Source organism: Hemicordylus capensis, chromosome 3 (genome assembly GCF_027244095.1).
Source record: "Hemicordylus capensis ecotype Gifberg chromosome 3, rHemCap1.1.pri, whole genome shotgun sequence".
In the NCBI taxonomy this organism is placed as follows: Eukaryota; Metazoa; Chordata; class Lepidosauria; order Squamata; family Cordylidae; genus Hemicordylus; species Hemicordylus capensis.
The window spans coordinates 260,686,885-260,714,537 of record NC_069659.1 but is presented as its reverse complement, the minus strand read 5'-3'; the positions used below and the strand labels follow the sequence as shown (position 1 = coordinate 260,714,537).

Genomic DNA, 27,653 nt, shown 5'->3' with positions numbered 1-27,653 from the left:
TAGAAGATGCTGAAAGGTATCATCTCATACTGCACGGGAGGAGGTAATGGTAAACCCCCCTGTATTCTACCAAAGACAACCACAGGGCTCTGTGGTTGCCAGGAGTCAATACCGACTCAATGGCACACTTTACCTTTACCTATTCCTTGCAAGCCAAGAACCTAGCTGCCCCTTGCCAGGCAAATTTCCCTTCTCATTGCTTCAGCTCAAGGCAAAGCTTCCACTCCTTCCTAGAAGCACCCACTGTAGAGCAGGGATTTCCCTCCCTTTTCTTATTTTCCTTTCTGTCTTTTAACCACTACAGCAGGGCTTGTCTATTCTACTTTGTACAGTACTTAAATACTTAAGCTAAGTGCTTAATAAATAATACCAAACACTGCAGGATTTTTTCTTCTTTGCAGAATCCAACTTTATTTTTGAACTGGCCACTATTTACCATAACAAAGTTTATTAAATATATTTTGCATTTCAAATGCAAAGCATTTTATCCTTAAAAAAAAACGTTTTAAAAAACCATTTTTGCTCTTGTACATTGATACAATTTACCTACAATTAAGTTTGCTAACAAAAGACCCACAAATGTGTAAACTCTCCCTAATCCGTATTTCATTTTATATTCACTGCTCTGTGTTGCGTACACAAATCAATGCTTATACTCACACATTGTTTATTTTGTATGTTATTTGCCAATGAAATTCAGTGCAGGGGGTCTTCCATTCAGTAACATTAATTCAACCCAGAAACCTTTATATTTTCAGTTGGAAGACCAAAGAAGTTATACTGTTTCCAGTTCTTCCTCCAAAGCAGAAGATGGGTGTTGGTAGCTCCTCCAGAAGAAGAAACCCTGCCAAACATTAATAAAATGGTTTTGTTAGGAAGAAATCAAGTTATATTATTATTGGATAATCCTCTGAACTCTGATATTAATATAAAGAGAGCACACAGAAGTTTGCAAATGGCAGGTTGTTATAGGAGTAGTAATTTTAATGTGGTGATTCTCTTTATTTAGCAGGGGGAGATTAACTGGCCCTATCCACCCCCAGCACAGTGATTACAGTGACTGTTGCTGGTGTCTCTCTTACGTTTCTTTTTAGATTGTGAGCCCTTTGGGGACAGGGTTCCATTTTGTTTATCTTATTCATTTGTTATTTCTCTGTGTGAACCGCCCTGAGCCATTTTTGGAAGGGCGGTATAGAAATCGAATAAATAAATAAATAAATAAATAAATAATTGCCGAATGATACCACTATATGAAGTATCAAATGAAGATCGAAAGCGCTCCTGGCCACAGCCTCAGTTTGAGACACCAGGGTGAGACCTGGATCCAAAAGCACTCCCAAACCACATACATGTTCCTTTGTGTGGAGTGAACCTCATCCAGAACATATTCTATCACATTCTTGGGATTAGGACCCCTTACCATGAGTACCTCTGTCTTGTTTGGATTCAGCTTTGATTTATTATCTCTCATCCATTCCATTATCACCTGTAGGCAGGCATTTAGGGGGACTATCAGATGAGAAAAAACAGGAAGGATCTAACCAGAAAAGCGAAAAAGGAGACGAAGAGGCAATTCTCCCGACCGTGGGAAAGCGGGCTAAGTGAGCTGAGCCCACTTTCCCATGGCTGTATGCTGCCATGCGAGCCACACATCTCCCGGCAGCAAACCTTGGTAAGTATCCACCCCCCTTTAAATGAAGTTAGCGGAGCGAGTGCTCCGCTAACCCGATCTAGTTGATCGTGTGCCTCCACGGCTGGCTCCGTACTGTGACAACACACGAGTAGGCCCCCGACCGGGAAGCTACAACAAACCTCCTGGCCTCGGGGGTCTCCCCGGGATGCCCTGCACACTTGAGCAGGGCATCCTGGAACTTCCAGGGGCCGGGCCGCCCCCAATCTCCGACACCCCACCAACTCTGTGACGGAGCCAGTAATTGTGTGGATGGCCGATCTCCCTGCTCATGTGCAGGGCCTGCTCTCCCCGCTCACCACCTTGCGGTGCTTCACTTTGCTCCTGTGAAGTGCCTCACACGGTGCTGTGAAGCATTTATTGAAGCCCAACACGGTTCAGCCTCAGAGGCCTTCTTCAGGGACAATACTAAAATAACATTTTAAATTTTTTTTTACATTTTATATTGTTCTAAATGTGTCTCTATGAAGTGGTTTAATTGTAATTTTTTAAAACGTTATTTTAGTATTGGCCCTGAAGAAGGCCTCTGAGGCTGAAATGCATTGGGCTTCAATAAATGATTCACAGCACCGTGAGACTTTGCCTCATTTTTTTGCATTTAGGGGTACTATGCCATTTCCAGATGATGTGTCATGGAGAAACAGATTTGGATGTCATCAGCATGTTGATAAACCCTGCTCCAAATCCCCTAATGATCTCACCCAGCAGTTTCATGTAGATCTTAAAAAGTATTGGAACCCTGAGGTACACTATACAATAGCTCTCGTTTCATACAGCAACTGTCTCCAAGTGACACCATCTGGAATCCAAGAGGCAGGAACAGAACCACCGCAAAGCAGAACCAAAATTGACTTCTGGAAACTTAAACTCATTGTCAAACTTGTCCTTTTAATTTCAAAGGGAATACTTTGAGTAATTTCTTCATTATGTCAGCCACTTAATTCAGTTTTAACATTGGTAGAAAAATCTGTATCTACTCAGGTTGTAAAGAGAAAGAAGCAAGGGAAAATTATGGTGGGTAGGGCAGGCAAAGAAAGGACAGCTTTGCCAAGTGGAATAGACTCTCTCATGTTATTTATTTTATTATTTATTTGTTTGTTTTGTATACCACCCTTCCAAAAATGGCTCAGGGTGGTTTACACAGAGAAATAACAAATAAATAAGATGGATCCCTGTCTCCAAAGGGCTCACAATCTAAAAAGAAGCATAAGATAGACACCAGCAACAGTCACTGGAGGTATTGTGCTGGGGGTGGATAGGGCCAGTTACTCTCCCCCTGCTAAATAATGATAATCACCACATTAAAAGGTGTCTCTTTGCCAAGTTAGCAGGGATGTTAGCAAGATGACCTCCCAAAATATATCTGGTTTCTGAACATTTAAGTAGAAACTGCTGGAAGTGGAAGTGGGAGCAGGTTTGTAACTCAGAATATTAGAAACTTCTTTTAAAATTAAAACAGATTATGAACTACAGATTTTTTTTCTTAGAAACCCCACTGTCCACAGCTTTGGGGGTCTTGATCATGGAGAGTTCTATGCCTCCTATACTTGGGTTTTGAAGTTATAAATAGATGCCATAATTCAGAGAATATACTGATATGGGAAATGATCCATATGCAGACTAAGCTTTGCTTGCACTTGTAACTGCATAAATTACTTCTGCCAAAGAGACAAGCAACAATTAGATTTTAAAAACATCTTATCTCTTCAGCATTACAGAAATAGCTTTAGTGCAAAAGGTAAGCAAAGCTCCAGCTGTGTGGTTAGTTCTATGAACTGCTGTGTGTTCATGTCCCTTCTCTCGGTCATGGCCATAATGTTAAGAAATTGCATATCAGGTAGTGTATAATAATTTATAAAAACCAAGTACAGTGTATGTATTGTATCAAGTAACTCAACTGGGTTACCAAAAAAAGCAAAAATACAGTTTGATCTTTCAAAAGACTGAATATTAGCTCAGCAGAACTGCTCAGATGCTTTTGACTGGAGTAATTAAGATGCTTACAGTCAACTCAGTGCTTAAGGTCTTCACTGAAAGTTAGGCCTTCATTTTGTTCTTCCAAACACAGAACTTTGGTATTTATATATGTGTCCTCCACCTTGATGGCAATCCACACACAACTGAGCGCATCATGCATTGAAACAACTTTCAGTTATTGAAAATTAGAGAGCCTGTGTAGTGTAGCGGTTAGAGTGTTGAATTGTTGAATCACACTGGCTCTCTAATTTTCAAGAGTATTGTATGAGTACTAGGACTGGGGAGACCCAAGTTCAAATCCCCATTCAGCTATGAAACCCACAGGCTGACTCTGGGCCAGTCATCTATTTTTCAGCCTTACCTACCTCACAAGGTTGTTATTATGACGATAAACATAACAATGTAAACTGCTCTGGGTTCCTTGGAAGAAAAGTGAGATAAATGTAAATAAATAAAAGAACAATTGGTCTACTTATGTAACTAGGTCCTCAGCACTTTTGAACCTAGTTCAATGCTGGTTAAAGCAAGATCCTAGGAATTTTCCTCAGTGTTTTAATCTGAAACTCAAACAGAGGTGTGGTCCAAACACAAGGATTCACTTTTACCATTGCAACATCTAACATTTTTCTGACACGTGAAAGACACAAAAAGCACAACAACATGCTGAACTAGATCTGTAATGTCAAGGCACACACACGCACCTTCTCGGAACTCTTCAAGCAGCTCCTCTCTGGTCCAGTTGCATGATGTTATTAGGAAAAAGCCTCTGGGTCTCAACACCTTGTACAGCGCTTTCACATATTGCTTCCTTTTCTCTGCGGCATTATCTGGGTTCAGACTGATGGCATCAAAAGTCCCTTTATCAATGCAAATCTGAAACCCTGATAATTCATCTGAAGGATCTAAAATATCTTCAACCTGTGCCAAATAGTTACAGCTGTTAAAATACAGTATATGAAACTCATACCATAATTTTTACTTAAATGTTTTCTATTTGGACCATTATGTCTATGTGTTACTAGGATCACATTGGGGTGGAGTGGGGTGGGGGTAGGGGAACAGAATTCCTAGACAGGAATTCAGGGATATTTTAATTGTGTCTTTAGTATGCATTTTATGCTCTGTTCGCAGTGTATGGTGTAGCCTATGCATGTTTACTCAGAGGTAAGTCACACTGTGTTCAGCAGTGCAGGTGAACATGCATAGGACTGCAGTCTTGATATATTTCTAGAAGTTTCTACTTGTTGTTCCTTGCCCAAAACTTAACAGAAAACAAAGAACAGAAACCTCAACCATTTCTAGATATTTTGGGGAAGCCACACAATCAGGAGATGAAGGCATGTCTCCTCTCCTGCTTTTGCTCCCATACAACTGGTATTCAGCGGCATCTGGCTCTCAAGATAGAGGTAGCCTATAGCCATCAGGACAAGTATCCACTGATAGACTTGTCCTCCATGAATTTGTCTAGGCCTCTTTTAAAGCCATACACGATGGCGGCCATCAACACATCCTGTGGCAGAGAATTCCATAGATTAATTATGGGCAATGTGAAAAAGCTCTTCCTTTTGTCAGACCTAAATTTCCTCGCAATCAGTTTCATGCGCCTAGTCCTAGAGTTGTGAGAAAGGGAGCAAGTTTTCTCTCTCCATACCATGCATAATTTTATACACCACTATCATGTCTCCCTTAGTCACCTTTTTTCTAAACTAAAAAGCCCCAGATGTTGCAGCCTTGCCTCATAAGGAAGGTGCTCTAAGCCCCTGCAACCTGAGCAGGTAAAACCTATGAAATGTTTGATATATTTGGTAGCACCCACACAGCTACGCACCATCAGCAGAAGGTACTTCCATGAACAGAAGGAGAGTTGTACTCACATGGGGAGTCCTTGCACAAGCAGAGCTCTCTTTCTGTTCATGGAAGGAGCTTTTGCCAATGGTGCATCGCTGTGCCAAAGGTCTAGATGCCATTGACGGAGATCTCTAGGAAGCTGAACTTTGTGCCCAATATCACATTTTACTAGAGCTGCAATACTGTGGTGATTAATCAGATTGGTTAGGTCAAAATTATTTTAATTGGCTAAAAAGTTGCCCTTCAATGAATCTTGCTGCATATTTTAAAAATATGTTAATGCCTTTTAATACAAGAGTTGGCAAAACCTGTAGATGACAGGCACTCTTAGACATTCTTAAAGGAAATGCCTCTTTTAAGATGGTGCCTAGTGCAGCATGTGCAAGAAAATGTGCCTTTTTCTCCAGAAGTATTGTTGTATACACATACTGATTGGACAACTAAGGTGTCTTTAACTGGGTGACAGCCTTATATTTTCCTGCACTTGCATGGAATTGCAGCATATACCTATTCCTGCCTTTGAGAGAATACCATGCCTTTATCCAGAAATTTTGCAAATTTATATACTGTAATTTGTTTATATTTTATCGTATATACCAATCATAAATTTGCTCTTTGCTTGCATGCCAAGTTTCTTTGTTGAAAAACTATAATTAATCTCATGATGTGTTTGTCTTGGAATAGTGGAATCTGACATCTAAACTAACTTTATCCTCTGATTTCTCTAAGTGTTGAAAGAGTAAATGAGAGATTATAATGAAGTGAAAGAAAACTACTGAGAACATAATTGGTTCTTGAACTGCCTCTATTTCATTCCAGGGTAAAATGTCTAGCAAAATTAACACCTTTGATGGGTAGAGCTCACAGTGACACAAGAGGTGGATGCAGATGACATGTGTAAGGTGCCACCATCCACTGGTTCCTAGTGAATGTGTGTTACAGGCACAAATTGGAAGTTTCACACATGTACAGTTGCTTAGCAATACTTCCTTCTGCTACCCAACATCCACCACCCAATTTCAAATCTTGGTTTCAGAGGGAAGTGCTGCTCAGCAACTGGACATTGGTGGGTTCAGATGACACAATATGCATGCCACTTCCAGCTCATACCAGGAGTGCACATCCACTAGGATTCCCCAGCAATTGAAGGCACCTTCCTTGCCACAGTGTCATCTGAACCTGTCCACAGTAACACTTCCAGATGACTCAGAAGAGCAGCAAGGTAATGAAGTAGAAACACTCTGGAACTCTTATCCTTTTACACAGAGACTGGGATCACATAACCACCACTGGAATTGTGTGTCTTGGTTGTGCAAGGAATATCTGGTAAGACTGCACTGAAGTTGCGCACATAGATATGAAGTTATAGTTACATTTGCGGAATCAGTATTTTAAAAATCCTAATCATCAGGATATGAAATAACACATAGTTAGTTTTCAAATCTCTAGTGACAAAAGTCAATTAAGGGGAAATGTAGAATTCGATTTCAGTTTGCATGTTAAGCAAATGGGAGATGTGTACTCTCCCTCAGGCACCCGTCTGTTGTGAAGGCTTACCTGCAACTTAATGTGGGACAGCCCATCCTTTTCCATTATGCTTTTTGAAAGTTCAATTGCAGATGGAGAGTAGTCAATGCCTGTAAGATTTGTGTAACCAGATTTGGCCTAAAAAGAAGAAACAAAACCCACTAAGGCTTAAGTACATTTACTTGGCTTACTAGTCAACTGACATCATCAGATCTATGCAGGACCTAAATATAAGGATGCCAGAATGTTATACTGAATCATAGCAAAAAAACTGAGCAAATGTCTACACCAAAGCTACTGAATTGCAGCACATCTTTTGCAAGAACTGAAACACAACGGTCACAGCTAAGATGTGACATTTCATAGAGCTACCTATGGTGAACTCAGGTGTTGTCAAACAAAATAGTGCTCAATTCCATACAGAAATGGCACTAGGTTGGCATCTTAAACTCACTTCATAGGGGCAAGTCCCATTGAAATCAACAGGATTTTACTTCTAAACAAACAGGATTGCTATGTAAGTTTAAGATCTACATTGCACCTTCCTAACAATTGCCAGTTGCTCTTATTCCAGAAAACCCATGCAAAAACTGGATTCCCTCCCAGACAGTATGTTGACAGAATTGTTAAAAGCTCATTTATTTGGTGCTATGACAATTATAGGTGGTGCTCCTTAGGTAAAGTGTGCTGTCGAGTCGGTGTCGACTCCTGGTGACCACAGAGCTCTGTGGTTGTCTTTGGTAGAATACAGGAGGAGTATACCATTGCCATCTCCCATGCAGGATGAGTTGATGCCTTTCAGCATCTTTCCTATATCACTGCTGCCCGATATAGATGTTTCCCATAGTCTGGGAAACATACCACCAGGGATTCGAACCAGCAACCTCTGGCTTTCTACCCAAGTCATTTCCCTGCTATGCCATTAGGTGGCTATGGTGTTCCTTAAGATAAGCTATGTACACAGTCTTAGAACAGCAACTGAAGGAAATGGAGGAAATGTAATATGGGACCACAGAAGTATATATCCGGAGTGAGTGAACCTGTTTTCGACCTTCATTGGGAGTTGCATGCACCTTTTCAGTGCATTCTATTCTTAAAAGCCCACATGATCGCTGATCAACCCAAGATGCAATGTCACCACAGCACTCTAAGACAATACCATGTGTGATTTCTTCCCCCGCTCCCACATTACGGCCTTAAACCACAGACAGAAGACATTCCCTTACAGGTTCATCCCTACTGATCTCCAGCAGGCAGGGGGCCAAACAAGGCAATATTGAATTAAGATGTTTAACAGGGAAGTTGCATCCCAAACTGAGCCCAGTACTGGTTTAACCCACGGAGGTGTTATGGAAAGCAAAAAGTGAAATTCCTAACAAGTTCCATCTGGGCTCCAGCTTGCCTAGGTGCTGGGAGACATTCAGCAGAGGAAAATGCTAATTTGAGCTGAAATCTGCTATCCAGGAAAAGCTGAAGTTGCTGCTTTAAAAAGCAAATATTAAAGACTGCATGGATTTCTTCCAACATCTTTGACTGAGTTTGGGCACTTTCCATTGGCAAGTAGGACCGTAATCTGGACAGACTCCTCCTGGGTGTTAGATCAGGGCACCATTACACAACATAGCTATAGATTTCATGATCTGACTCAAATTGGGTAACATTGGCACAGAAGAAGCAGTCACATGATGATGCACACATCAGTTTTCATGTTTCCTGTGCAATGTGGCTTTCTCATTGGATCAACTTTCCTTGCAGAAAGATTCATGAGCACCACTGTAGGAATCTATGATGGAAAATGGACAAGTTTCCTCTTCGTACTTATGCTAGTAGTGGAAAAAACACCACTTCAGTATAACACCGGAAGCTATTTTCAATTTCTTGCCAATTAAAGATCAGTTCTGGACTAATATTGTTATGTTTCCTGTTAGTTGCTTGATCAAATAATTGTAAGACCTATCCAAATAAGCTAGTCATGATCAATGAAAGTTAGTCAAAACTTACCTCAGTACCATTAAATTCAGTGGTACAAGTCATGACTAATTTTTATTTGAATACAATCCTATGAGATTTGTCCATTTCTCTCATATATGAACATGACACGTGCTTTTAGAGATGTGCACCAGCCAGTTGGGCTCCTCCTCTAGGAAATGCTGAACCGGCTCGGCAGAGAGGGGAGTGCTTCCCTTAAATACCTGGGCCCGCCACCGGCGGGGTCACCACAGAAGGGACAGCGAGGGTCAGGCCTCTTGGCCCAGGTATTTGTATGTGGGAGGCATTTAATAATGGGGCTTCTGTTTTAACTAGTCCTGAGTGAGGATCTTTTAGAATGTGTCTGGGGTTACCTTGAGATGGGGAGACAGGGGGCATGTCCACTGACTGTGGGGTAGCCATTCTGGTGGTGGTGGTGAATAGAAGAAGCAGCGTTCTCAGGTCACAGGTCAGCAGGTCGTTAAAGGAGAACGGAACATAGAAATTTACTAGCTGTTTCCCCTTCTGGCTGTCCTGCCAGCTCTTTGACCTTGGGGAGCAGTGCAGACCACTCATGGAATCTCACCTTGCTCCTCTGTAATGCCAAGTTGGTCCAGAACAAATCAGAAACCATCCATGATTTGATTCTGGATGAAGGTGCCGACCTGGTATGTATTACAGAGAACTGGTTGGGTGAGGCTGGGGGCCCAGTTTGGTCCCAACTTCTCTCTCCAGGGTACTCTGTTGAGGAGTGGGTGAGGGACCGGGGGCGGGGAGGTGGAATGACTGTGGTCTACAAGAATAATATCTCCCTTACCAGGATCCCTGTCAGACCAGATCGAATGTGTGTACTTAAGTCTGGGGATCAGGGATAGACTGGGAATTCTCTTGGTGTACCGATCGCCCCGCTGCTCAACAGAGTCCCTAACTGAGCTGGCAGACTTGGTCTCAGGTTTGGTGTTGGAGTCGCCCAGGCTTGTGGTGCTGGGTGACGTCAATGTTCATTTTGAGACCAATTTGTCTGGGGCGGCTCAGGAGTTCATAGCGGCCATGACAACTATGGGCATATCTCAGGTGGTCTCGGGACCAACGCACATTGCAGGTCACACGCTTGATTTGGTCTTTCACTCTGATCGGGGTGGTGTCCTGTGAGTGGGGACTCCTGTGATTTCCCCATTGTCATGGATGGATCACCATCTGGTTAAGGTTGGACTCACAGTCACACCCCACCTTTGCAGGGGCGAGCGACCTATTAGGGTGGTCCGCCCAACGAGGTTATTGCATCCCACAGGATATCAAGAAGCCTTGGAGGGATTCAGTGTTGGCTCTGCCAGCGATCCTGTTGATGTCCTGGTGGAGAATTGGAACAGCAAACTCACCGGGGCAGTAGACATGATCGCTCCTAAGCATCCTCTCCGACCTGCTTCAAAACTGGCCCCTTGATATATGGAAGAACTACAGGAGCTGAAGCGGCGAGGTAGACGACTGGAGCGCAGGTGGAGAAAGACTCGGCTCGAATCCGACAGATTGCAACATAGAGCTCATTTGAAGACCTATGCTCAGTTCACGTCCAGTGGAGTTGTTGAGGGCTAGTATGTGCCCCTCCTTCCTTGAATCAGAATTTGGAACCATCGATTACCCGTTGTGATGTGTTTAATGAATTCTTTGTGGGGGGAAATCTCTCGTATTCGGGTCAACTTAGATTTCGTCTCCACACTTACTTCAGTATCTGATGTGGAGGTATCCAGCAACTCCTCTTACATGGTTAGATTGGATCAATTCCAGTTTGTGACTCCTGAGGATGTGGACAAGCTGATCGGAATGGTGCGGCCCACCACCTGTCCTCTTGACCCTTGCCCAACATGGCTTATATTATCTGGCAGGGGTGTTGTTCTAGAAGGCTTGGTAGAGATCATAAATGCGTCTCTGTGGGAAGGTAGGATGCCTCCTAGTCTTAAAGAGACAATTATTAGACCGCTTCTAATATCCGCTTGGATCCCTCAGAGCTAAGTAACTACAGGCCTGTCTCCAACCTTCCGTGGCTGGGCAAGGTAAATGAGAGGGTGGTGGCCTCTCAGCTCCAGTCTTGGAGGAAACGGATTATCTAGACCCATTTCAAACTGGTTTTCAGGCTGGCTATGTGGTGGAGACTGCCTTGGTTGGCCTGATGGATGATCTCCAACCGGGAATTGACAGAGGAAGTGTGACTCTGTTGGTCCTTTTGGACCTCTCGGCGGCTTTTGATACTATCGACCATAGTATCCTTTTGGAGCGTCTGAGGAGGTTGCAGGTGGGAGGCACTGCTCTGCAGTGGTTCCGCACCTACCTCTCGGGCAGGTTCCAGTTGGTGTCCCTTGGAGACTGTTGTTCTTCAAAATCTGAACTTTTGTATGGTGTGCCTCAGGGCTCCGTATTGTCTCCGATGTTGTGTAACATCTACATGAAACCGCTGGGAGAGATCATCAGGAGATTTGGTGCAGGGCGTTATCAGTATGCTGATGACACCCAAATCTCTTTCTCCATGTCAGCATCATCGGGAGAGGGCATAACCTCCCTAAATGCCTGCCTGGAGGCGGTAATGGGCTGGATAACAAACTGAGACTGAATCCAGATAAGCCGGAGGTACTCATTGTGCGGGGTCGGAACTCGGGAGACAATTTTGATCTGCCTGTTCTGGATGGGGTCACACTTCCCCAGAAGGAGCAGGTACGCAGTCTAGGGGTGCTTCTGGATCCAAGTCTCTCCTTGGTGTCCCAGGTTGAAGCAGTGGCCAGAAGTGCTTTCTAACAGCTTTTGCTGATACGTCAGCTGCATCCGTTTCTTGAGATAGATGACCTCAAAACAGTGATACATCTGCTGGTAACAACCAGACTGGATTACTGCAATGCACTCTATGTGGGGCTGCCCTTATATGTAGTCCGGAAACTACAGTTGGTCCAGAATGCGGCAGCCATCTAGGAGAGACCATATTACTCCTGTATTGAAGGAGTTACATTGACTGCAGATATGTTTCCAGGCAAAATACAAGGTGTTGGTCATAACTAATAAAGCCCTAAACAGCTTGGGCCCTGGGTATTTAAGAGAACGTCTTCTTTGTCATGAACCCCACTGCCCATTGAGATCATCAGGAGAGGTCCATCTACATTTGCCAACGGCTCGTCTGGTGGCTACTCAGGGATGGGCCTTCTCTGTTGCTGCCTCGAGGCTTTGGAATGGGCTCCCTAGTGAAATAAGAGCCTCCTCATCTCTGACAACCTTCAAAAAGTCTTTCAAGATGCATCTGTTCACCCAGGCTTTTCTGATATTATTTTGATTGTTTTAATGTTGTTTTTAGAATACTGTTTTAAAATTTTAAATTATGTTTTAAATTTCTTGTTTTTAAATTTCTTGGTTTTGTTTTTAATCAATGTTTTACTTTTTAAATCTTGTTGTAAACAGCCCAGAGACGTAAGTTTTGGGCGGTATAAAAATATATTAAATACATACATACATACATACATACATACCTGCTTGTCCTTGCGTTTCCGCTCTTCCGGTGGTGGCACCCGCTTTCCAGATGGCCGCGCAGAGCTACGGCATTGTTCCCTGTAGCCTCCACACAGCATCAGCACACACATGGCTGGTGCACATGCCATGACAATCATGGCACTAGCCATGTGTGTGTTGATACTGTGCAGAGGCTGCATAGAACAGCACCGCAGCAGTGCGTGGCCGTTTGGAGAGTGGACGCTGCCACCAGAAAAGCAGCAGGGTGGGGACAAACAGGTAAAGAACTGCTTCCCTGCTTTTTAAGGGAACTTCTCCCCGCCCCACCGCCAACTGCCCCGAGCCGTTCATGCACATCCCTATGTGCTTTGAACCAAGGTATGAAATACACGTTGCTAATTGCTACAATCAATATACTGAGAAACTTACACTAAAACAATCAGTGGTGATAAACCATGAGATTAGCCTGTACTAGGATCCAGTCGGTACCACCTAGCCAGTCTATCTATCTGGGTGGCAGCTTTTCAGAAATTTTCATAAGCTCCTACATTTACGTAAGATGGGGAAGGCTTGTAGCTCAGTGGAAGAGCTTCTGTTTTGCATGCAGAAGGTCCTAAATTCAATCTCTGGCATCCACAGGTATGGCTGGGAAATATCAATCTGAAATCCTGGAGAGTCACTGCCAGTCACTGTAGACATGGACCAACAGTGCGTGCGACTTGGTATAAAGGAACTTCTTATATCAGCTCTGCAATTTAGGTTAAATGTGTCTGTCTAAGGCTCCTCCTTTTGAACATAAGAAATCTCTACAACAGAATTTTTACACAACTGAACTATGTCAGGCTGAGTCATGCTCACAATGGAGTCGCAAAATGAATTCCAAATAGTACAATCATGTATAAGAAGCTAGACTATTGCAGGGTTAAAATAAGGGCTGTTTTGCACACTAATTAACATTTCAGCCAGTGCTGCTAGTCAGTTTGCTTGTGCCTGCTGTGTCCCTACATTTCATTTTCCAACCCAAACCATCACATTTACAAAAATACCAACCAATTCAACCAGCAAGACACCATTTCCTGTTCCAATGTCAAGCACGGAGCTGTTCAGGGGTATCTTTTGTTTTTCTATCCACCTAATTAAACGAGCCATGCTTTCTTCGCCAAACCTAATCAGAAACAGAAGTTCAGGTAATGAACACAAAAATACGCAAAAGAAAGGCAACCAAACTTTGTCATTCTCATGTAATGCATCCACATCAAGTCAGCACCCAAGCAACAGTCTCCAGAGATCAGATTACAAGTTTGTTTAGCTTAATTTTTTAAGTGAATGGATTAATCTGAAACCTGCTGAGGTAACATTACCGATAATAGGTGTCTTTTTTATATTTTCTATAGAAACACAAAGCAATGGTGTAACTTTGCCTGTGCTTCTTATTTAATTTTTGACAAATGTCAGGGATATGAACACTTGGCCTCTACCAAACAGACTGCAGCCAGCAATTCATTTCCCACATAAAAAAACAGATGTCAGATGATAATTAGCTATTTTAATTTGCAACAGGTTTAACCTAGACAAGAGCTGGCATTTTTCATGAAAACCTCTGTATCACATTACCAGCACTCAATGCAAAACAGCAGATGTACAATTTTATTTTATTGCATGCACTTTTAGAAAGAAGAAAATAATGTGCAAACATTTACTGAAGCATGTTATGTTGTTGCTGATACTTACCAGATCTCACCAGCATCACCACTTTCTTTAAAAAATTGCAATTCTTGTTCGTATACTGCATCCCAACTATAGAGAAAGAAAAGGGCATGGAACTGAACAGAGCAATGACACTCCATCTATTAGTGAAGGCAGCCTCCCCAAGAAGTGATGGGATGTTACTAGAGGAGATATACGCTCATCCTTTACCCCAGCTACAACCCAATCCTCAACTTCCTTAGAAATCCCACTGAGGTTACTGATAAACATTTTAAAATTATATCCCTCCTTATAATTCAAAAATATTCAAATCTGCTTACAAAACTTGCTTTAAACAAAGATACAATCCATAAGAATACTGGCTGACATCCAGCCAGTGTGCTGGCACAACAGTGTTTTCCAATGCATAAGCAGGGGTAAGTTACACTTTTCTCCTGCAGCTGCCTGTGTGCCTCCTGAAACATTTGCTGAGGCTCCCATAACCCTCATGGGCATCGTTCAAGAGACATAGCTGGTTACAAAGTGAAGGAGGGGTTGCCGAAAATTACTCCCCCATGCACAAACAACGGAAAATGTTGCATACCTGCCAACATGTCTCTATTTCCTCATAAACAGAGACATGTTGGCAGGCATGATGTTGTTGTATCACAGCATTAGTCTGATGTCAGCCACTGTCCCAAAACTCAACAAACAAAATAATGCTAAAAATACTATGTAAAACCTAAAACTACAGCATCAAATTTAAATGATGGGTAAAAGTCTGGCCACATAAAAAGAAGCCTTAGGCTAGTGCCTAAAGCTCATCAAGCTGGGTTCCAGGTGAGTAAACCTGGAAAGAGCATTCCAAATTAGACGTGCCACCCCAGCTCAGAAAGAAACATTGGACTTACCGTGAAGGGTTCTTTTTTCCAGCAAAGGAGGTCATCTTATTGAATGGATTGTGCACTGAGTATGCTTGAGACAGGACTGGAATTTTCATTTGGAATTTTCACGTGCGGTTGACACTACCAGGAGGTGTCAAACCCCAATTCTGGGACTGTTGAGGAGAGTGTAGCAGTGAAAGGAGAGACAGAAGCCCAGGATACTGGTAGGAAAGGAGAGCAGAAAATACAGGTGCAAACAATACAGAAAAAGCTAACACTGCACATTACCCTGGAAGCCACCCCCGCTCAAAAACACAGATCTCAAGAACCCAGGACAAAAACTATATACATCTGCAGGAGGGCTGGATGACCTCTTTTGCTGGAAAAAAAGAATCTTTCACAGTAAGTCCAATGTTTCTTTTTCTCCAGTGTAGGATGTCATCTTACATAATGGGACACGTCCAAGTGGTGAACCACAGGTGAGACAGATGTATTTAAACCACCTGTTGAAATACAGTACGACCAAAGGCTGCCTGGAAGGAAAGGAATGACAAGACCGTGGAGTGCCAAATGAAAGGAGTAATAGAAGTCCATGTGGAAGCCCTGCAGATCTCGAAGAATACGAGTGGAGAAGAGGCCGAGGTGGACACACTGCAGACAGGGTGCACCATTATACCACCTGGAACAGGCAAACCCAAGGTTTCATAGAATAAGGAGACACATAAACGGATCCATGTGGCCAATGTGTTCTTGGATAACTTTTTACTGAATGGGGGTGGGGAGGACACAAATAGAGAATCTGATTGGCAAAAGTCCCTAGTGCAACAGAGGTACACCCGGAGGGCCCTATGGACATCAAGGGTATGCTACACTTTCCCCCCGGGGTTGAGAAGGGGAAGGGCAAAAGGAAGGACCAGGTCTTGGGAGTGGTGGAAGGTAGAATTAACTTTCAGAAGGAAGGTAGGGTCCAGTATTCCCTTTAACAGGGATTCCCAGATGTTGTGGACAAAGTTGTGCGCCGAGTTTGAACACCCTGTGAATGGAGGAGATGACAACAAGAAATAGAACCTTATAGGAAATAAGATTAAGGGGAACCACAGACAAGGGCTCAAATGGTTGCCTGGAGAGTACCTTAAGGACCTTATTCAAATTCTAGGAGAAGAACCTCAGAACAGGTGGAGAGGCAAGGTTGCATGCTCCCCTAAGGAAGTGCCGGATATGAGGGTGGAGAACTGAGGAATTCAGGGAATAGAGGTAAAGAACAGATGCCACAGACATCTGGTGTTTCAGCATGGTAGGCCGAAGGCGAAAATCCAAGCCAGATTGGAGGAAGGACAGGACCTCTGGTAAACCTGCTGATACGGGGTCCAGGCATTTCCTGTGGTCCTAGTGCAAGTAGGCAGCTCACGTCACCTAGTAAATTCTGGTGATTGATGGCCATTGAAAGGCTAAGATGGTATCGTGGATTGCAGGAGAGTAGTCCTTGCTAGCTAGCGATGAGCGCTTAACCTCCAGGCACAGAATCAGAGCCACACAGGGTCTGGATGATGTACAGGTCCCTGAGCCAGGAGGTCCTTGTGGAAGGGAAGATGCCACTGAAGCCGGACATACAGAGCCACCAGGTCAAAAAATCACGGTCTCCGAGGCCAATGAGGTGCGATGAGGAGCAATTCTGCCTGTTCTGTCATTATTTTGCGGAGCACTTTCATAACAATCACTGTCGGAGGGAAGGCATCCAGGAGGATGCATGGCCAAGGGGCTATGAGCACATCCACTGTTTCTGTCTAAGGACAGTGGAACCTGCTGAAGAAGCGAGGAAGACAGTGATTTGTCAACGAGAAAAACAAGTTCACCTTGGGAAGTCCCAGGTGGGTAGTCATGGCTTGAAATACTTCTGGATGAAGAGTCCACTCGGCCTGGTCTATGGTCCTGCGACTGAGACAATCCACTTGTGGTTGGCAATGCCGCTGAGGTGTTCAGTGACTACGGATGCTAAATGAATCTCCACCCACTGGAAAAGCCAGTTGGCTTCTGTCATCAGGGAGCAATTCCTGGTGCTTGCCTGGTGGTGTTGCCCTGGTGGAGAGGATGGAAGTGTTGCAGAGCAAGGCGAGCTGTGTGAAGTTCCAGCCAGTTGATGTTGTGACTGGCTTCCTCAGTCGACCAATGGCCCTGCGTGAATTGGTGTTTGCAATGTGCACTGCCTCGCACCAGGCTGCATCTGTAGTGATGATGATTCAGAAGAGAAGGAGGTAGGAGTGGCAAGAGCATGGCATTCTCTGGCAATAAAGTCTTTCAGCCACTGAGACACATCAGGTGGGAAGGCCCTACTGGCCGTTGAGCAGGAGAGGCTAGGGTTACTCACAGGAGGAGCAGGAATCTCCTTAGGAGGGTTGTTGTCTTGTGGTACAGGAGAAGCCAGCTTAGCAGGCACTGCATGCTCCACAGGTGAAGAAGGCTTAGTGGGCCCTGTGGGCTCAGCTGGCTGTGATGGAGGTAGAGCAAGAACATCCCCAGCGGGGTAGACCCATGGGATGGGGGGGGGGAATATGCAGACCACCTGTTCCTGCTCCCCCAATCCAGGAGCAGGCTGAGAAGGAGGTATGCGTAGACTGGCACCAGAAGAGCAGCGGCTAGCCTCCAAGCTGCCACCATCAAACTGAGTTGTAGGCAGGAGGCGCCATGGTTGGCGCTGATCACAAACAGCCTGAATCAAGAGCCTCACGCTGAGTCACATGGCAAACGACTCCTTAGGCTTCTTTTTGGTTTTTTGCCACTCAGTGGTCCTTTAAGTGTTTCGCCTTCTTAGCGGCTTTTTCCTCTGCCGGCGGGAGCATGGAGGATGTCCCTGCCGAAGCGGAAGACATGGGAGCTGACTGTGTCAGAGAAGCCGAACAGTGCCCATCCTTGCCTTTGGGAGGCTCCCGAGCCGTGTTCCTGCCTCTGCCCTCAGAATGGGGCCTCTCTGAAAGGGAGCCCTGTAAAAGCTCACCAGCCTGAGCTAACTCCATTATGCGAGAGCCACAATCAAATAAATTAACAATGAAAGTAAAGCAAGCAAACTTTCCAATAGGCCGAATTAGATAAAGAAAAAGGTTGTTTAGTGTTTTTTAAAGGAACACTTTTCAAAAAGTGTTTCGCAAAAAGCAAATCAGCTCTCTTCCCACCCTTGCACAAACTAGGGTGGGGAAGGAGCAGAAGTCAAGAGGAGAGAAAAAACTAGCAAAAGAGAGGAAATTGCTGCAAATCCTTCAGATGCTGAGGAGCTCTTTCCTAGCCCTGCAAGCTTGAGCAAGACAGGGCTGGAACTGGGGTTTGGTGCTTCCAGGCAGCCGGAACTAGCCTCATGTGAAATTCCACGCCTGTCTCAAGCATGCTCAGTGCACGACCCATACTATAGGATGATCTCCTATGCTGGAGAAAAAAGAGGTTTCCTCCAAGCACCACCCATTTCACTTCTGAAGGTGGGGGCACTTGGAAAAGGATTTCTGGTGATGATCAGAATGGTCAAGTTCAAGGAAGTTCTTGAGACACCCAAATCCCAAGTCATACAGGCAGACACTTTCCCCCACAGGATCTTCCCAAGGTGCACATGAGAAGCCCAGTGTGCAGACTGGCTAGCCTTTGTATGCCTCTGTCAACAGAATCGATCAGACACAGCTCAGAACTGCAGGACTCAAGACACTGATATAAGAGCTATCTAGAAGTGACTGTTGCTCATTCTGTGTGACACAAAAGGGAGAGCTTGAAGGGTTAGTTTCCAAACAGGGAGAACCAAAGAGATCAGGATTGACAGTCTGCCATTTTTTAATCTGACCTGACTCTTTTCCTGGTTCCACCTGCTGAGCTTGCTGATCAGCCTATATACAGCAGGAAGACTGCCGGTGGCCACAGCCCTCAGAAGCCTGCTGGAGAGGGGGAGAAGAGGATACCATCTTCCCCAGGGTGTGAAACTGGGGTGCCTGCCTGGCTATCTCTTCTCTTCTGCCCTCCCTGGTTGCCATCTGCCTCCGCCCCCCCGCCCCCCCGCAGGACTGCTTGCGGAGAGGCTTTGCAGGACTGGGGCTGTAAGGGTGACTGGGCAGTTTTTTCCTGGTTCCATCTGCTGAGCTAGCTGCTCAGCCTATATAGGAAGACTGCCAGTGGTGGCGGGCCCGCCACCAAAGGGGGTCGCCCCTTTGGGGGAGCCACTTTGGGGGAGAGGCGAGGGCGGGACATTTTATCCAACTATTTGTATGGGAGGGTACTCAATAGTGGGGCTTCTGTGTAATTAGTTTTAAGTTGTTTTAGAATTGGGTTGAAGTTGCAATGTGTGTGGGTTTGTCTAGAGATGGGGAGTCAGGGAGTGCCTTCGTTGAATGTGGGGCAGCTATTCCAGTGGTGGTGGGGAATCGAAGAAGTATCATTGGCAGGTCAGCACGCCATTCCAGGGGAAGGGTAGTGAGAAACCTAATAGCTGTCTCCCCTTCCGGCTGTCCTGCCAGCTCTTTGACCTCGGGGAGCACTGCCAACAACCCACATAACCTTACCTTGCTCCTCTGCAATGCCAGGTCGGTCCAAAATAAATCAGAACTCATCCTAGATTTGATTATGGATGAAGAGGCCGACCTGGTGTGTATTACCAGACTTGGTTGGGGGAGGCTAGTGGCCCAGTCTGGTCCCAGCTTCTTCCTCCAGGATATTCTGTAGAGGAGCGGGTGAGGGGATGTGGGTGGGGATGTGGAGTGGCTGTGGTCTATAAGAATAACATCTCCCTTATCAGGGTCCCTGTTAGGGTATTGGACCGTTTTGAATGTGTGTACCTAAGTTTGGGGACCAGGGATAGATTGGGACTTCTGTTGGTGTACCGATCGCCCCACTGCCCAACAGATTCCCTTACTGAGCTCACGGACTTGGTCGCGGAGCTTGCGTTGGAGTCTCACAGACTTTTGGTGCTGGGGGACTTCAATGTTCATTTCGGAACCAATTTTTCCGGGGCGGCTCAGGATTTCTTAGTGGCCATGACAACTATGGGCCTATCCCAAGTGATCTCTGGACTGACGCATATTGCAAGTCACATGCTTGATTTGGTCTTTTATTCTGATCAGGGTGGTGTTCTGTGGGTGGGGACTCCTACGATCTCCCCGTTGTCATGGACGGACCACCATCTGGTTAAGGTTAGGCTTACAGCCACTTCCCACCTCCGCAGGCGCGAGGGGCCTATTAGAATAGTCCGCCCAAAGAGGTTATTGGATCCGGTAGGATTCCAAGAAGCCTTGGAGGGATTTAATGTTGGCTCTGCCGGTGATCCTGTTGGTGGCCTGGTTAAGAATTGGAACAACTTGCTCACCAGGGCAGTAGACACAATTGCTCCTAAGCGGCCCCTCCGACCTGCTTCAAAACTGGCCCCTCAGTATACAGAAGATCTACGGGGGCTGAAGCAGCAAGGTAGGCATCTGGAGTGCAAGTGGAGAAGGACTCGACTTGAATCTGACAGATTATGTCATAGGGCACACTTAAAGATCTATGCTTAGGCGATACGTGCGGCAAAGAAGCGGTTCTTTTCTGCCCGTATTGCTTCTGTGAATCCCGTCCGGCGGAGCTGTTCAGGGTTGTGAGGGGACTAGTATCTGCCCCCCCCTCCCCTGAACCAGAATTTGGAGCCATCAGTTATTCGCTGTGACGTGTTTAAAGAATTTTTTGCAGATAAAATCTCTCGGATCCGGGCCGACTTAGATGGAGACTCCACAATTAATTTGATATCTGAATTGGAGGTGTCCGACAACTCCTCTTATGTGGTTCAACTGGATCAGTTTCAGTTTGACTCCTGAGGATGTGGACAAGCTGCTTGGAGTGGTGAAGCCTACCACTTGTTCTCTTGATCCTTGTTCAACATGGCTTGTTCTATCTAGCAGGGATGCTGTTGTAGGAGGCCTAGTGGAAATCACAAATGCTTCTCTGAGGGAAGGCAGGATGCCTCCTTGTCTCAAGGAGGCAATCATTAGACCACTTTTAAAGAAGCCTACATTAGATCCCTCAGAGTTGAGCAACTATAGGCCTGTCTCCAACCTCCCATGGCTGGGCAAGGTAATTGAGAGGGTGGTAGCCTCTCAGCTCCAAGCAGTCTTGGAGGAAACTGATTATCTAGACCCATTTCAAACTGGCTTGCGGGCGGCTATGGGGTGGAGACTGCCTTGGTTGGCCTGATGGATGATCTTCAGTTGGGAATTGACAGAGGAAGTGTGACTCTATTGGTCCTCTTGGATCTTTCGGCGGCTTTCGATTCTATCGACCATAGTATCCTTCTGGAACGTCTGAAGGGGTTGGGGGTTGGAGGCACTGTTTTACAGTGGTTCCGCTCCTACCTCTCGGATAGATTCCAGATGGTGTTGATTGGAGACTGTTGCTCTTCAAAATCTGAGCTTAAGTATGGGGTCCCTCAAGGCTCCATACTTTTTCTAATACTTTTTAACATCTACATGAAACTGCTGGGAGAGATCATCAGGGAATTTGGAGCGGGATGTTATCAGTATGCTGATGACACCCAGATCTATTTCTCCATGTCAGCTTCTTCAGGAAATAGCATATCTTCCCTGAATGCCTGCCTGGAGGCAGTAATGGGCTGGATGAGGGAGAATAAACTGAAGCTGAATCCAGATAAGACGGAGGTACTTATTGTGCGGGGTCAGAACTCCAGAGACGATTTTGATCTACCTGTTCTAGATGGGGTCACACTTCCCTTAAAGAAGCAGTTCTGCAGTCTGGGAGTACTTCTGGATTCACACCTCTCCCTGGTTTCTCGGGTTGAGGCGATGGCCAGGGGTGCTATCACCTCGGCTGATACGTCAGCTGAGTCCGTTTCTCGAGATCAATGACCTCAAAACAGTGGTACATTTGTTGGTAACCTCCAGACTGGACTTCTGTAATGTGCTCTATGTGGGGCTGCCTTTGTACGTAGTCCAGAAACTTCAGTTGGTTCAGAATGCGGCAGCCAAGTTGGTCTCCAGGTCATCTCGGAGAGACCACATTACTCCCTTGCTGAGGGAGCTACACTGGTTGCCAATTGGTTTCCGGGCAGAATACAAAGTGCTAGTTATAATTTATAAAGCCCTAAACAGCTTAGGCCCTGGGTATTTAAGAGAATGCCTTCTTCATTATGTGTCCCACCGTCCACTGAGGTCACTTGAGGAGGTCCGTCTCCAGTTACCGCCAGCTCATCTGGTAGCCGCACAGAAACGGGCCTTCTCGATTGCTGCCCCAAGATTGTGGAATGCACTCCCTGCTGAGATGCAATCCTCCCCATCCCTGACTATTTTAAAAAAACATCTGAAGACCCACCTCTTCACCCAGGCTTTTTCAGCTTTTTAAATGTGTAGTTTTAATTTTATACTGTTTTAGGGCTTTTAGCTGTTTTGTTGGTTTTACTGTGTTTTAATTGTTTGATTTTAATTGTTAATTTGTTTTAATTGTTTTTATCATGTTGTGAACCGCCCTGAGCCATTTTTGGAAGGGCGGTATAGAAATCAAATAAATAAATAAATAAATAAATAAATAAATAAATAAATAAAAGCATTATTAAATCACCAAGTTGGTTTCTTTTTTTAGTTCAGCTTCAGCTGATAGCTTCAACTATTGAATTAACAGATGCAAACAAAAATATCTCTCCTCTGGGAGTGGGAGGAGTGCACATTTAATTTCTAAAATCAAAGGTGAGAAGATTTTAGTCCACCTAGAAGTCCCTCTCCCTAATTCCAGATGTGCAAGGTAGAACCTCTCTGTGACAACATTCAGCATCCTGGACCTGCACTGTTATGGATCCTGCACTGTTATGGATCCTGCACTGCCACCAATTTATCTTCAGTAATCCTCTCCTCTACTTCTATTGTCATTGATAGAGGAGGGATGCTTTAGGCATGGGGCATTACTCCAATAGAGACAGTCCAAATATTTTAAAAATAAGAGGATGTATTGTTTCACAAAGCAAAACCAAACCAACAGAAACAAAAGAAAGGAGGCCTTGTAGCCCTGCCTTTCCAAAAAAGACACAAACAGTTACAGTTTTACTGTCTTGCAACTGGAATCCCTTTCTGCCAGCTTCTTCCTTGACAGTTAACTTCCAACTGACTACCTCCCTAAGTTTTGCGATCCATGGACCTCTCCCTGTCAATCCCAGAAACTGGCAACAGTTACCATGCTTATCTTACCATCCCAGACCAAACAATTTACAAACATAAATTACTCTCAACTAGTCACTTCCTCAAATACACATGCCAATAGTGTATTTAAAATATTAAAAATCATATATTCCAGAGCTGGATCCAGAGCTAATGAGGGCTGAATTCAAATAAGTCTTAATCACATACAAAACACTTGTCTAGAATTGATTCATGGAGTTATTAACAAAAGAAATAGCCTACACACATAGCAGTATCTCCTTCCACTTTGTGCCAAATGTAATGGAAAAAAATCCTAATTGTCACTTCATCCAACCTGTATCCATGACTTGCAGATATTGTGCATTCTGGATGCAACCATTATGAGGTGGGGATTTATTCTGGGGGTTTTGTTGTTTGTTTTTGCAAAAACAAAACTACCACATACAAGTAAAACCCATACACCTTTTAAACGTGGATGTGATAGTACTATGTTCTGATAGTTCCATAGCACTGAATTTGTGGGCGTGTTGGTGTTTTGTGAGGGCTTCTAACAAGTAACGGTAATTCTTGTTTATCATAGATATTCTTTTTGCATTTTTTTTAAAAGGGCAACTAGACAGTGCTGATGATATGATGAAAATATATTTAGATTCCATCCATCCACTACAGGCTCTTCTACTGATCCAGAGCCCTCAACTCCTGTCCAGATAAACCTCAAGCAGCTTGCATAGGGTCTGAGAGCTGAGACTCCCAATGCCTGCCTGGCGAGGGAATCCTGCCACTGCTTCCCCTGGGGAGACCGGCCGCACTCACTGCTCTTTAGTGCCCAGCGCCGAAGGTTCGAAATCTTCCTCTCTGCTGCTGCCCATTGCCTACCAAGCACAACAACCGGGAAACATTGACAGACTATAGAGAGACTAGAGAAGAGAGAGGGCCGTGCCCGTTCAGCTCCCAGCCTCTCTAGGCATCGGAGGACTCCATCTACTTTCTCCTTCCAGGCTATTGGTGATGGGGTGCGCCGGGGGGGGGGGAGAACCACAAGAAAGTTACGTCATCTCTTCTCTAAGCGCTCTGCTACAGGAATAACTGAGCAGAGCCCATTGAAGCCAACCAATGGGGGATCTCCTATTGGCTGAGATAAGGGCTGCCCCCAGATATGAGGAGTAAAAAGGGGACGAGCTCCGACACCTCGTTTTCTCAATGCAAGTAATAAGTCGTGTGAGCTCTATATTTGCCCGGCTTCGGGCACTATTGGGGGATCTCGCTCTCAGCTCTGTGGCTTGTATTAGATCATTGTGAACTACGTTTCCCAGGAGGCCTTGTAGCCTTACCCGGAAACCGAGGTGCGAGGAGAGCCGCTGCTGCGGTGGCTTGTGGGATCGTCGTCGGAGGTGGTGGTGGTGGGGCTCCGTCATGGCGGCTTCCATTTCGGGCTACACGTTCAGTTCCGTCTGTTACTACAGTGCCAATAGCAGCGCGGACCACGTAAGTGCTCGAGCCTGCCTGTTGCTTCGTCCTCGGGGCGGGGGCGGGGGGCTGCGCGGCGAGATTCCTCCCCCAGTTCGGGCTGGAGGGGCCGAAGGAGAGGCGGGGACGGGCGAGAGGAAATGGGTGTGAGGAGGGAGGCGGCAGGTCCTGAAGAGCCGCTGGAGGGAAATCAGCTGGAGGGAAGCCGGGCTTTCTGGAGGGAGAATGGTAAGGGCGGCCTGAAGGGAGTCCAGGAATGGGAGGCTGACGGGGAGCAGCCAAACATGGGGCTTGCGGGGGGGGGGGGCGGTTGCTGATGCTGTCTGTGGAGCCTTCCTGGGAAAGGATAGTTAGAAGGGAGGAGGGGGGTGACTGGTGAGAGAAGATGATGATGTAGGGAAACTGACTGTGGTGGGAAACGTGGACTGCAGCCAGCCAGCCAGCCGGTGGGGTAGGAAGCCTGGGACAGAAGTTCCTCGCTCCCCCGGACTAGATGAGGAAGTGGCTCGGTTGTCTCTGTAGCAGCTGTTCACTTGCGAATGGGCTGGCCTTAGAAGATCCGAGGCCGGTGTAGGGCTTTGGGCTTCTGTATTCTTACGCCGAAAAGTGTGAGAAGGAAGCTTGATGTAGGGAGTTGCTGCAGCATATGTTAAATCTGAACGGCATATGTGAACCATTGCAGTGTGGATGTGGCAGCCTTCTCAGGCGGCGCTTCCTGTTTTGGGGGGCAAATCTGCAGGCAGATAACCACTTTGATAGGTAGGTGTCTGGAGAGGAAGCATCCTTGTCAGTACTGCAGCGCAGCTGAACTTCTCTTCAGAGGTGCTCTTACACCTTGATTTCTGGGTGGACGTCCAGGGCCTCCACACCCCCTGAGCCCTCCAAATCATCTTTTTTCTGGTGTGGTCACCACACTGTGCTGGGTGGCTGAGCTTGACTGTGACCTGCACCAGGTGGCAAAGTGTGACCTCTGTTTTAGAGGAGGCTGTAGGGAAAGAAATATATGAGATGGGAATGTGTTATGCATTAGCAGAAACATTTAAACACGAAACATATTTGCATAAATATACCTGTTTTATATTCTTGTGAGTTCAGTTGCTGTTTGTGCCCTCAAAAACCCACATGTTAAATACTGAGTGTCACAGAGGCAGTGTTGCCTCTATCAGGGATTCCCAGAGGCAGTTGACAACAACTCCCATAATCCTCAAGCAAAGGTTATTGCAGCTGGGAATGCTGGGAGTTGTAGTCTACAATCCCTGTTAGAGGGAACACTGCACGGGCGGGGGGGGAATGATGCTTAACTTGCAGTGGCAATGAGGAGCCCTTTGGAGCCCCGGGGGGGGGGGGGGCTCCAAAGGCCTTTAGGTCCAGGCTCCAAAATTACCAAGGTGCTCCTCTGCTTGCTTTTATATCATTATAGTGGGTGTGAATCTTGTCTTGTGCAAAGAGGCAGGGGCGTAACTACCGTTAGGCAAGGGGAAGCGGCTGCCTGGGGGCACCCACGCCTCGAGGGCCCCCCACGCCTCGAGGGCCCCCCCAGAGGCAAGTCACATGTGAAGTGAGTGTGTGTGTATCAGCGAGGGGCCCATTTTAAAACTTTGTCTCTGGGCCCACTCCAGCCTCGTTACGCCCCTGCAAAGAGGCTTTTCATGCTAGTGTAAAATTCATTAGGCCAATTCAACTCTGAATTTTAATGATGGGTGCTGAATATTTGGACTTTACTTAGGGGTGGTAGCAGTGGCACTGACCGTGTTACTGCCACTTTAAGGTGCAGCAGAGTGACTTGTGTTTGACTTTCCAGTCATATTCATACCACCTGAGCTTCCTGTTCCCTCTAACATTTGCGCATGTGCGTGCACTCACAAGTTTTTGAATGTCTGCTCAGTTCATTTTAGATCCCACTCAGGTTGAATCAGGAAGGCCCCATTCTGAATGTGGGTGTGCACACACTGCCTTGATACTGCTGCCCAGAATAAAACTCATTCTGCACAGAGATGAAAAAAATTATAGGTACCACTGCCTGAGCTGTGGGAACTTTATATTGGAAAGGGAGAAAATAAGATTAAGTGTGTCTCTCTGCTAACTGAGCAAAGAGGCAACTTTTAAAAGTGGTTATTCTCTTTTATTGAGCAGGGGAGAGCAACTGGCCCTATCCATCCCCAGCACACTAACTCTCCCATGGGTGTTGCTGGTGTCTATCTTATGTTTCTTTTTAGATTGTGAGCCCTTTGGGGACAAAAATATTTGTCATAGTTTCTAGAATATTGTACAAATGTGCCGTGTTGCTTCTTGGCTGAAAGCAGCATGACTTTTTGCCTGTCAGATGTTATGTATTGTAGATTCCATGAGAGAAATCAGTGGCTTGTAAATGATGGCGTGTGTTATCTTTGGGACCATAGTTAGGTTGCTGGGGCAAGACTGCACAAGAGCTAGGTAATTTCTAGTTCAAATAATGGGGTAGGCATTGGAGCATCACTTAAATAGAGTGTGTGTGGTGGAGGGGGAGGGAGGGGAAAGTTTGAAAAACACTGAAAATGTAACTTGGACCAAAATATGAAGTGTGATGGTCAGTAAAATGTATTTCCACATGGTGCCTAACACACAAAATTGATGTCGCATATCAGAGAGACTCATGGTTGATTCCAACCATGGTAGAGCCTCATGGTTGAGGGACTGAACTAATTTCCAGCTTTAAGTCTCATCTTTGCCATGAGTTACAATGTGCTGCATATTGAACATTTGAAAGCGCTAGACATATGTTATTGTATATCTGTAGGATCTTGTTTTGTGTTTGGCCGCAAAGTGAAAGGTGCTGTATACAATAGTTTAAATATGAAGCAAGCAGTAAATAAACCAAAAAATGAGACTTCAGTAATAAAACAGAAGTGGCTCACAATCTGTCTCAAATCTTTTGTTGTTCAGGGTATCTTAAACAGGCCATATTCCTAGAGAGACCATCTTTCTGGAGAGAAACTTCTGGAGCAT

General features: G+C 45.4%; 2 protein-coding genes across 4 annotated transcripts in view; one reads left to right on the top strand and one right to left on the bottom strand.

Moving 5' to 3' along the window:
- Window positions 1-384: 384 nt before the first annotated feature.
- On the bottom strand, window positions 385-24,198 carry EEF1AKMT2 (EEF1A lysine methyltransferase 2). Of its 2 annotated transcripts, XM_053309538.1 has the most exons (7): window positions 24,015-24,198; window positions 14,228-14,293; window positions 13,547-13,661; window positions 7,073-7,180; window positions 4,369-4,585; window positions 4,033-4,087; window positions 385-844 (listed from the first exon to the last, which is right to left on the bottom strand). In XM_053309538.1, the coding sequence occupies exons 1-7, from the start codon at window positions 24,068-24,070 to the stop codon at window positions 727-729; spliced, it is 735 nt and encodes a 244-aa protein (XP_053165513.1). In that variant the 5' UTR covers window positions 24,071-24,198; the 3' UTR covers window positions 385-726. The 2 variants fall into 2 exon arrangements, with proteins under 2 accessions (XP_053165513.1, XP_053165514.1); XM_053309539.1 differs by lacking the exon at window positions 4,033-4,087 and having other exon boundaries at window positions 24,015-24,190.
- A 30-nt stretch (window positions 24,199-24,228) lies between these two features.
- ABRAXAS2 (abraxas 2, BRISC complex subunit) overlaps window positions 24,229-27,653 on the top strand; it is a 38,250-nt gene continuing 34,825 nt past the window's right edge. Inside the window, exon 1 of one of the 2 annotated variants that reach the window (XM_053309534.1) lies at window positions 24,229-24,686. In XM_053309534.1, the coding sequence (XP_053165509.1) occupies window positions 24,615-24,686 (72 nt within the window). In that variant the 5' untranslated portion in view covers window positions 24,229-24,614. Of the gene's footprint in view, window positions 24,687-24,775; window positions 24,897-27,653 lie in introns of those variants that run through there. The other variant, XM_053309535.1, reaches the window with a different exon arrangement.

What these genes read in the sequence shown, in the direction of transcription:
- EEF1AKMT2 (XM_053309538.1), bottom strand. Translation starts at nt 24,070, where the DNA reads ATGGGCAGCAGCAGAGAGGAAGATTTCGAACCTTCGGCGCTGGGCACT. An exon ending in GTGTCTTGCTGGTTGAATTG is followed by an intron (nt 7,181 to 13,546) that starts GTTGGTATTTTT and finishes TCTTCTTTTTAG; the next exon opens with GCCAAATCTGGTTACACAAA. An exon ending in TGTCCCACATTAAGTTGCAG is followed by an intron (nt 4,586 to 7,072) that starts GTAAGCCTTCAC and finishes TATTTGGCACAG; the next exon opens with GTTGAAGATATTTTAGATCC.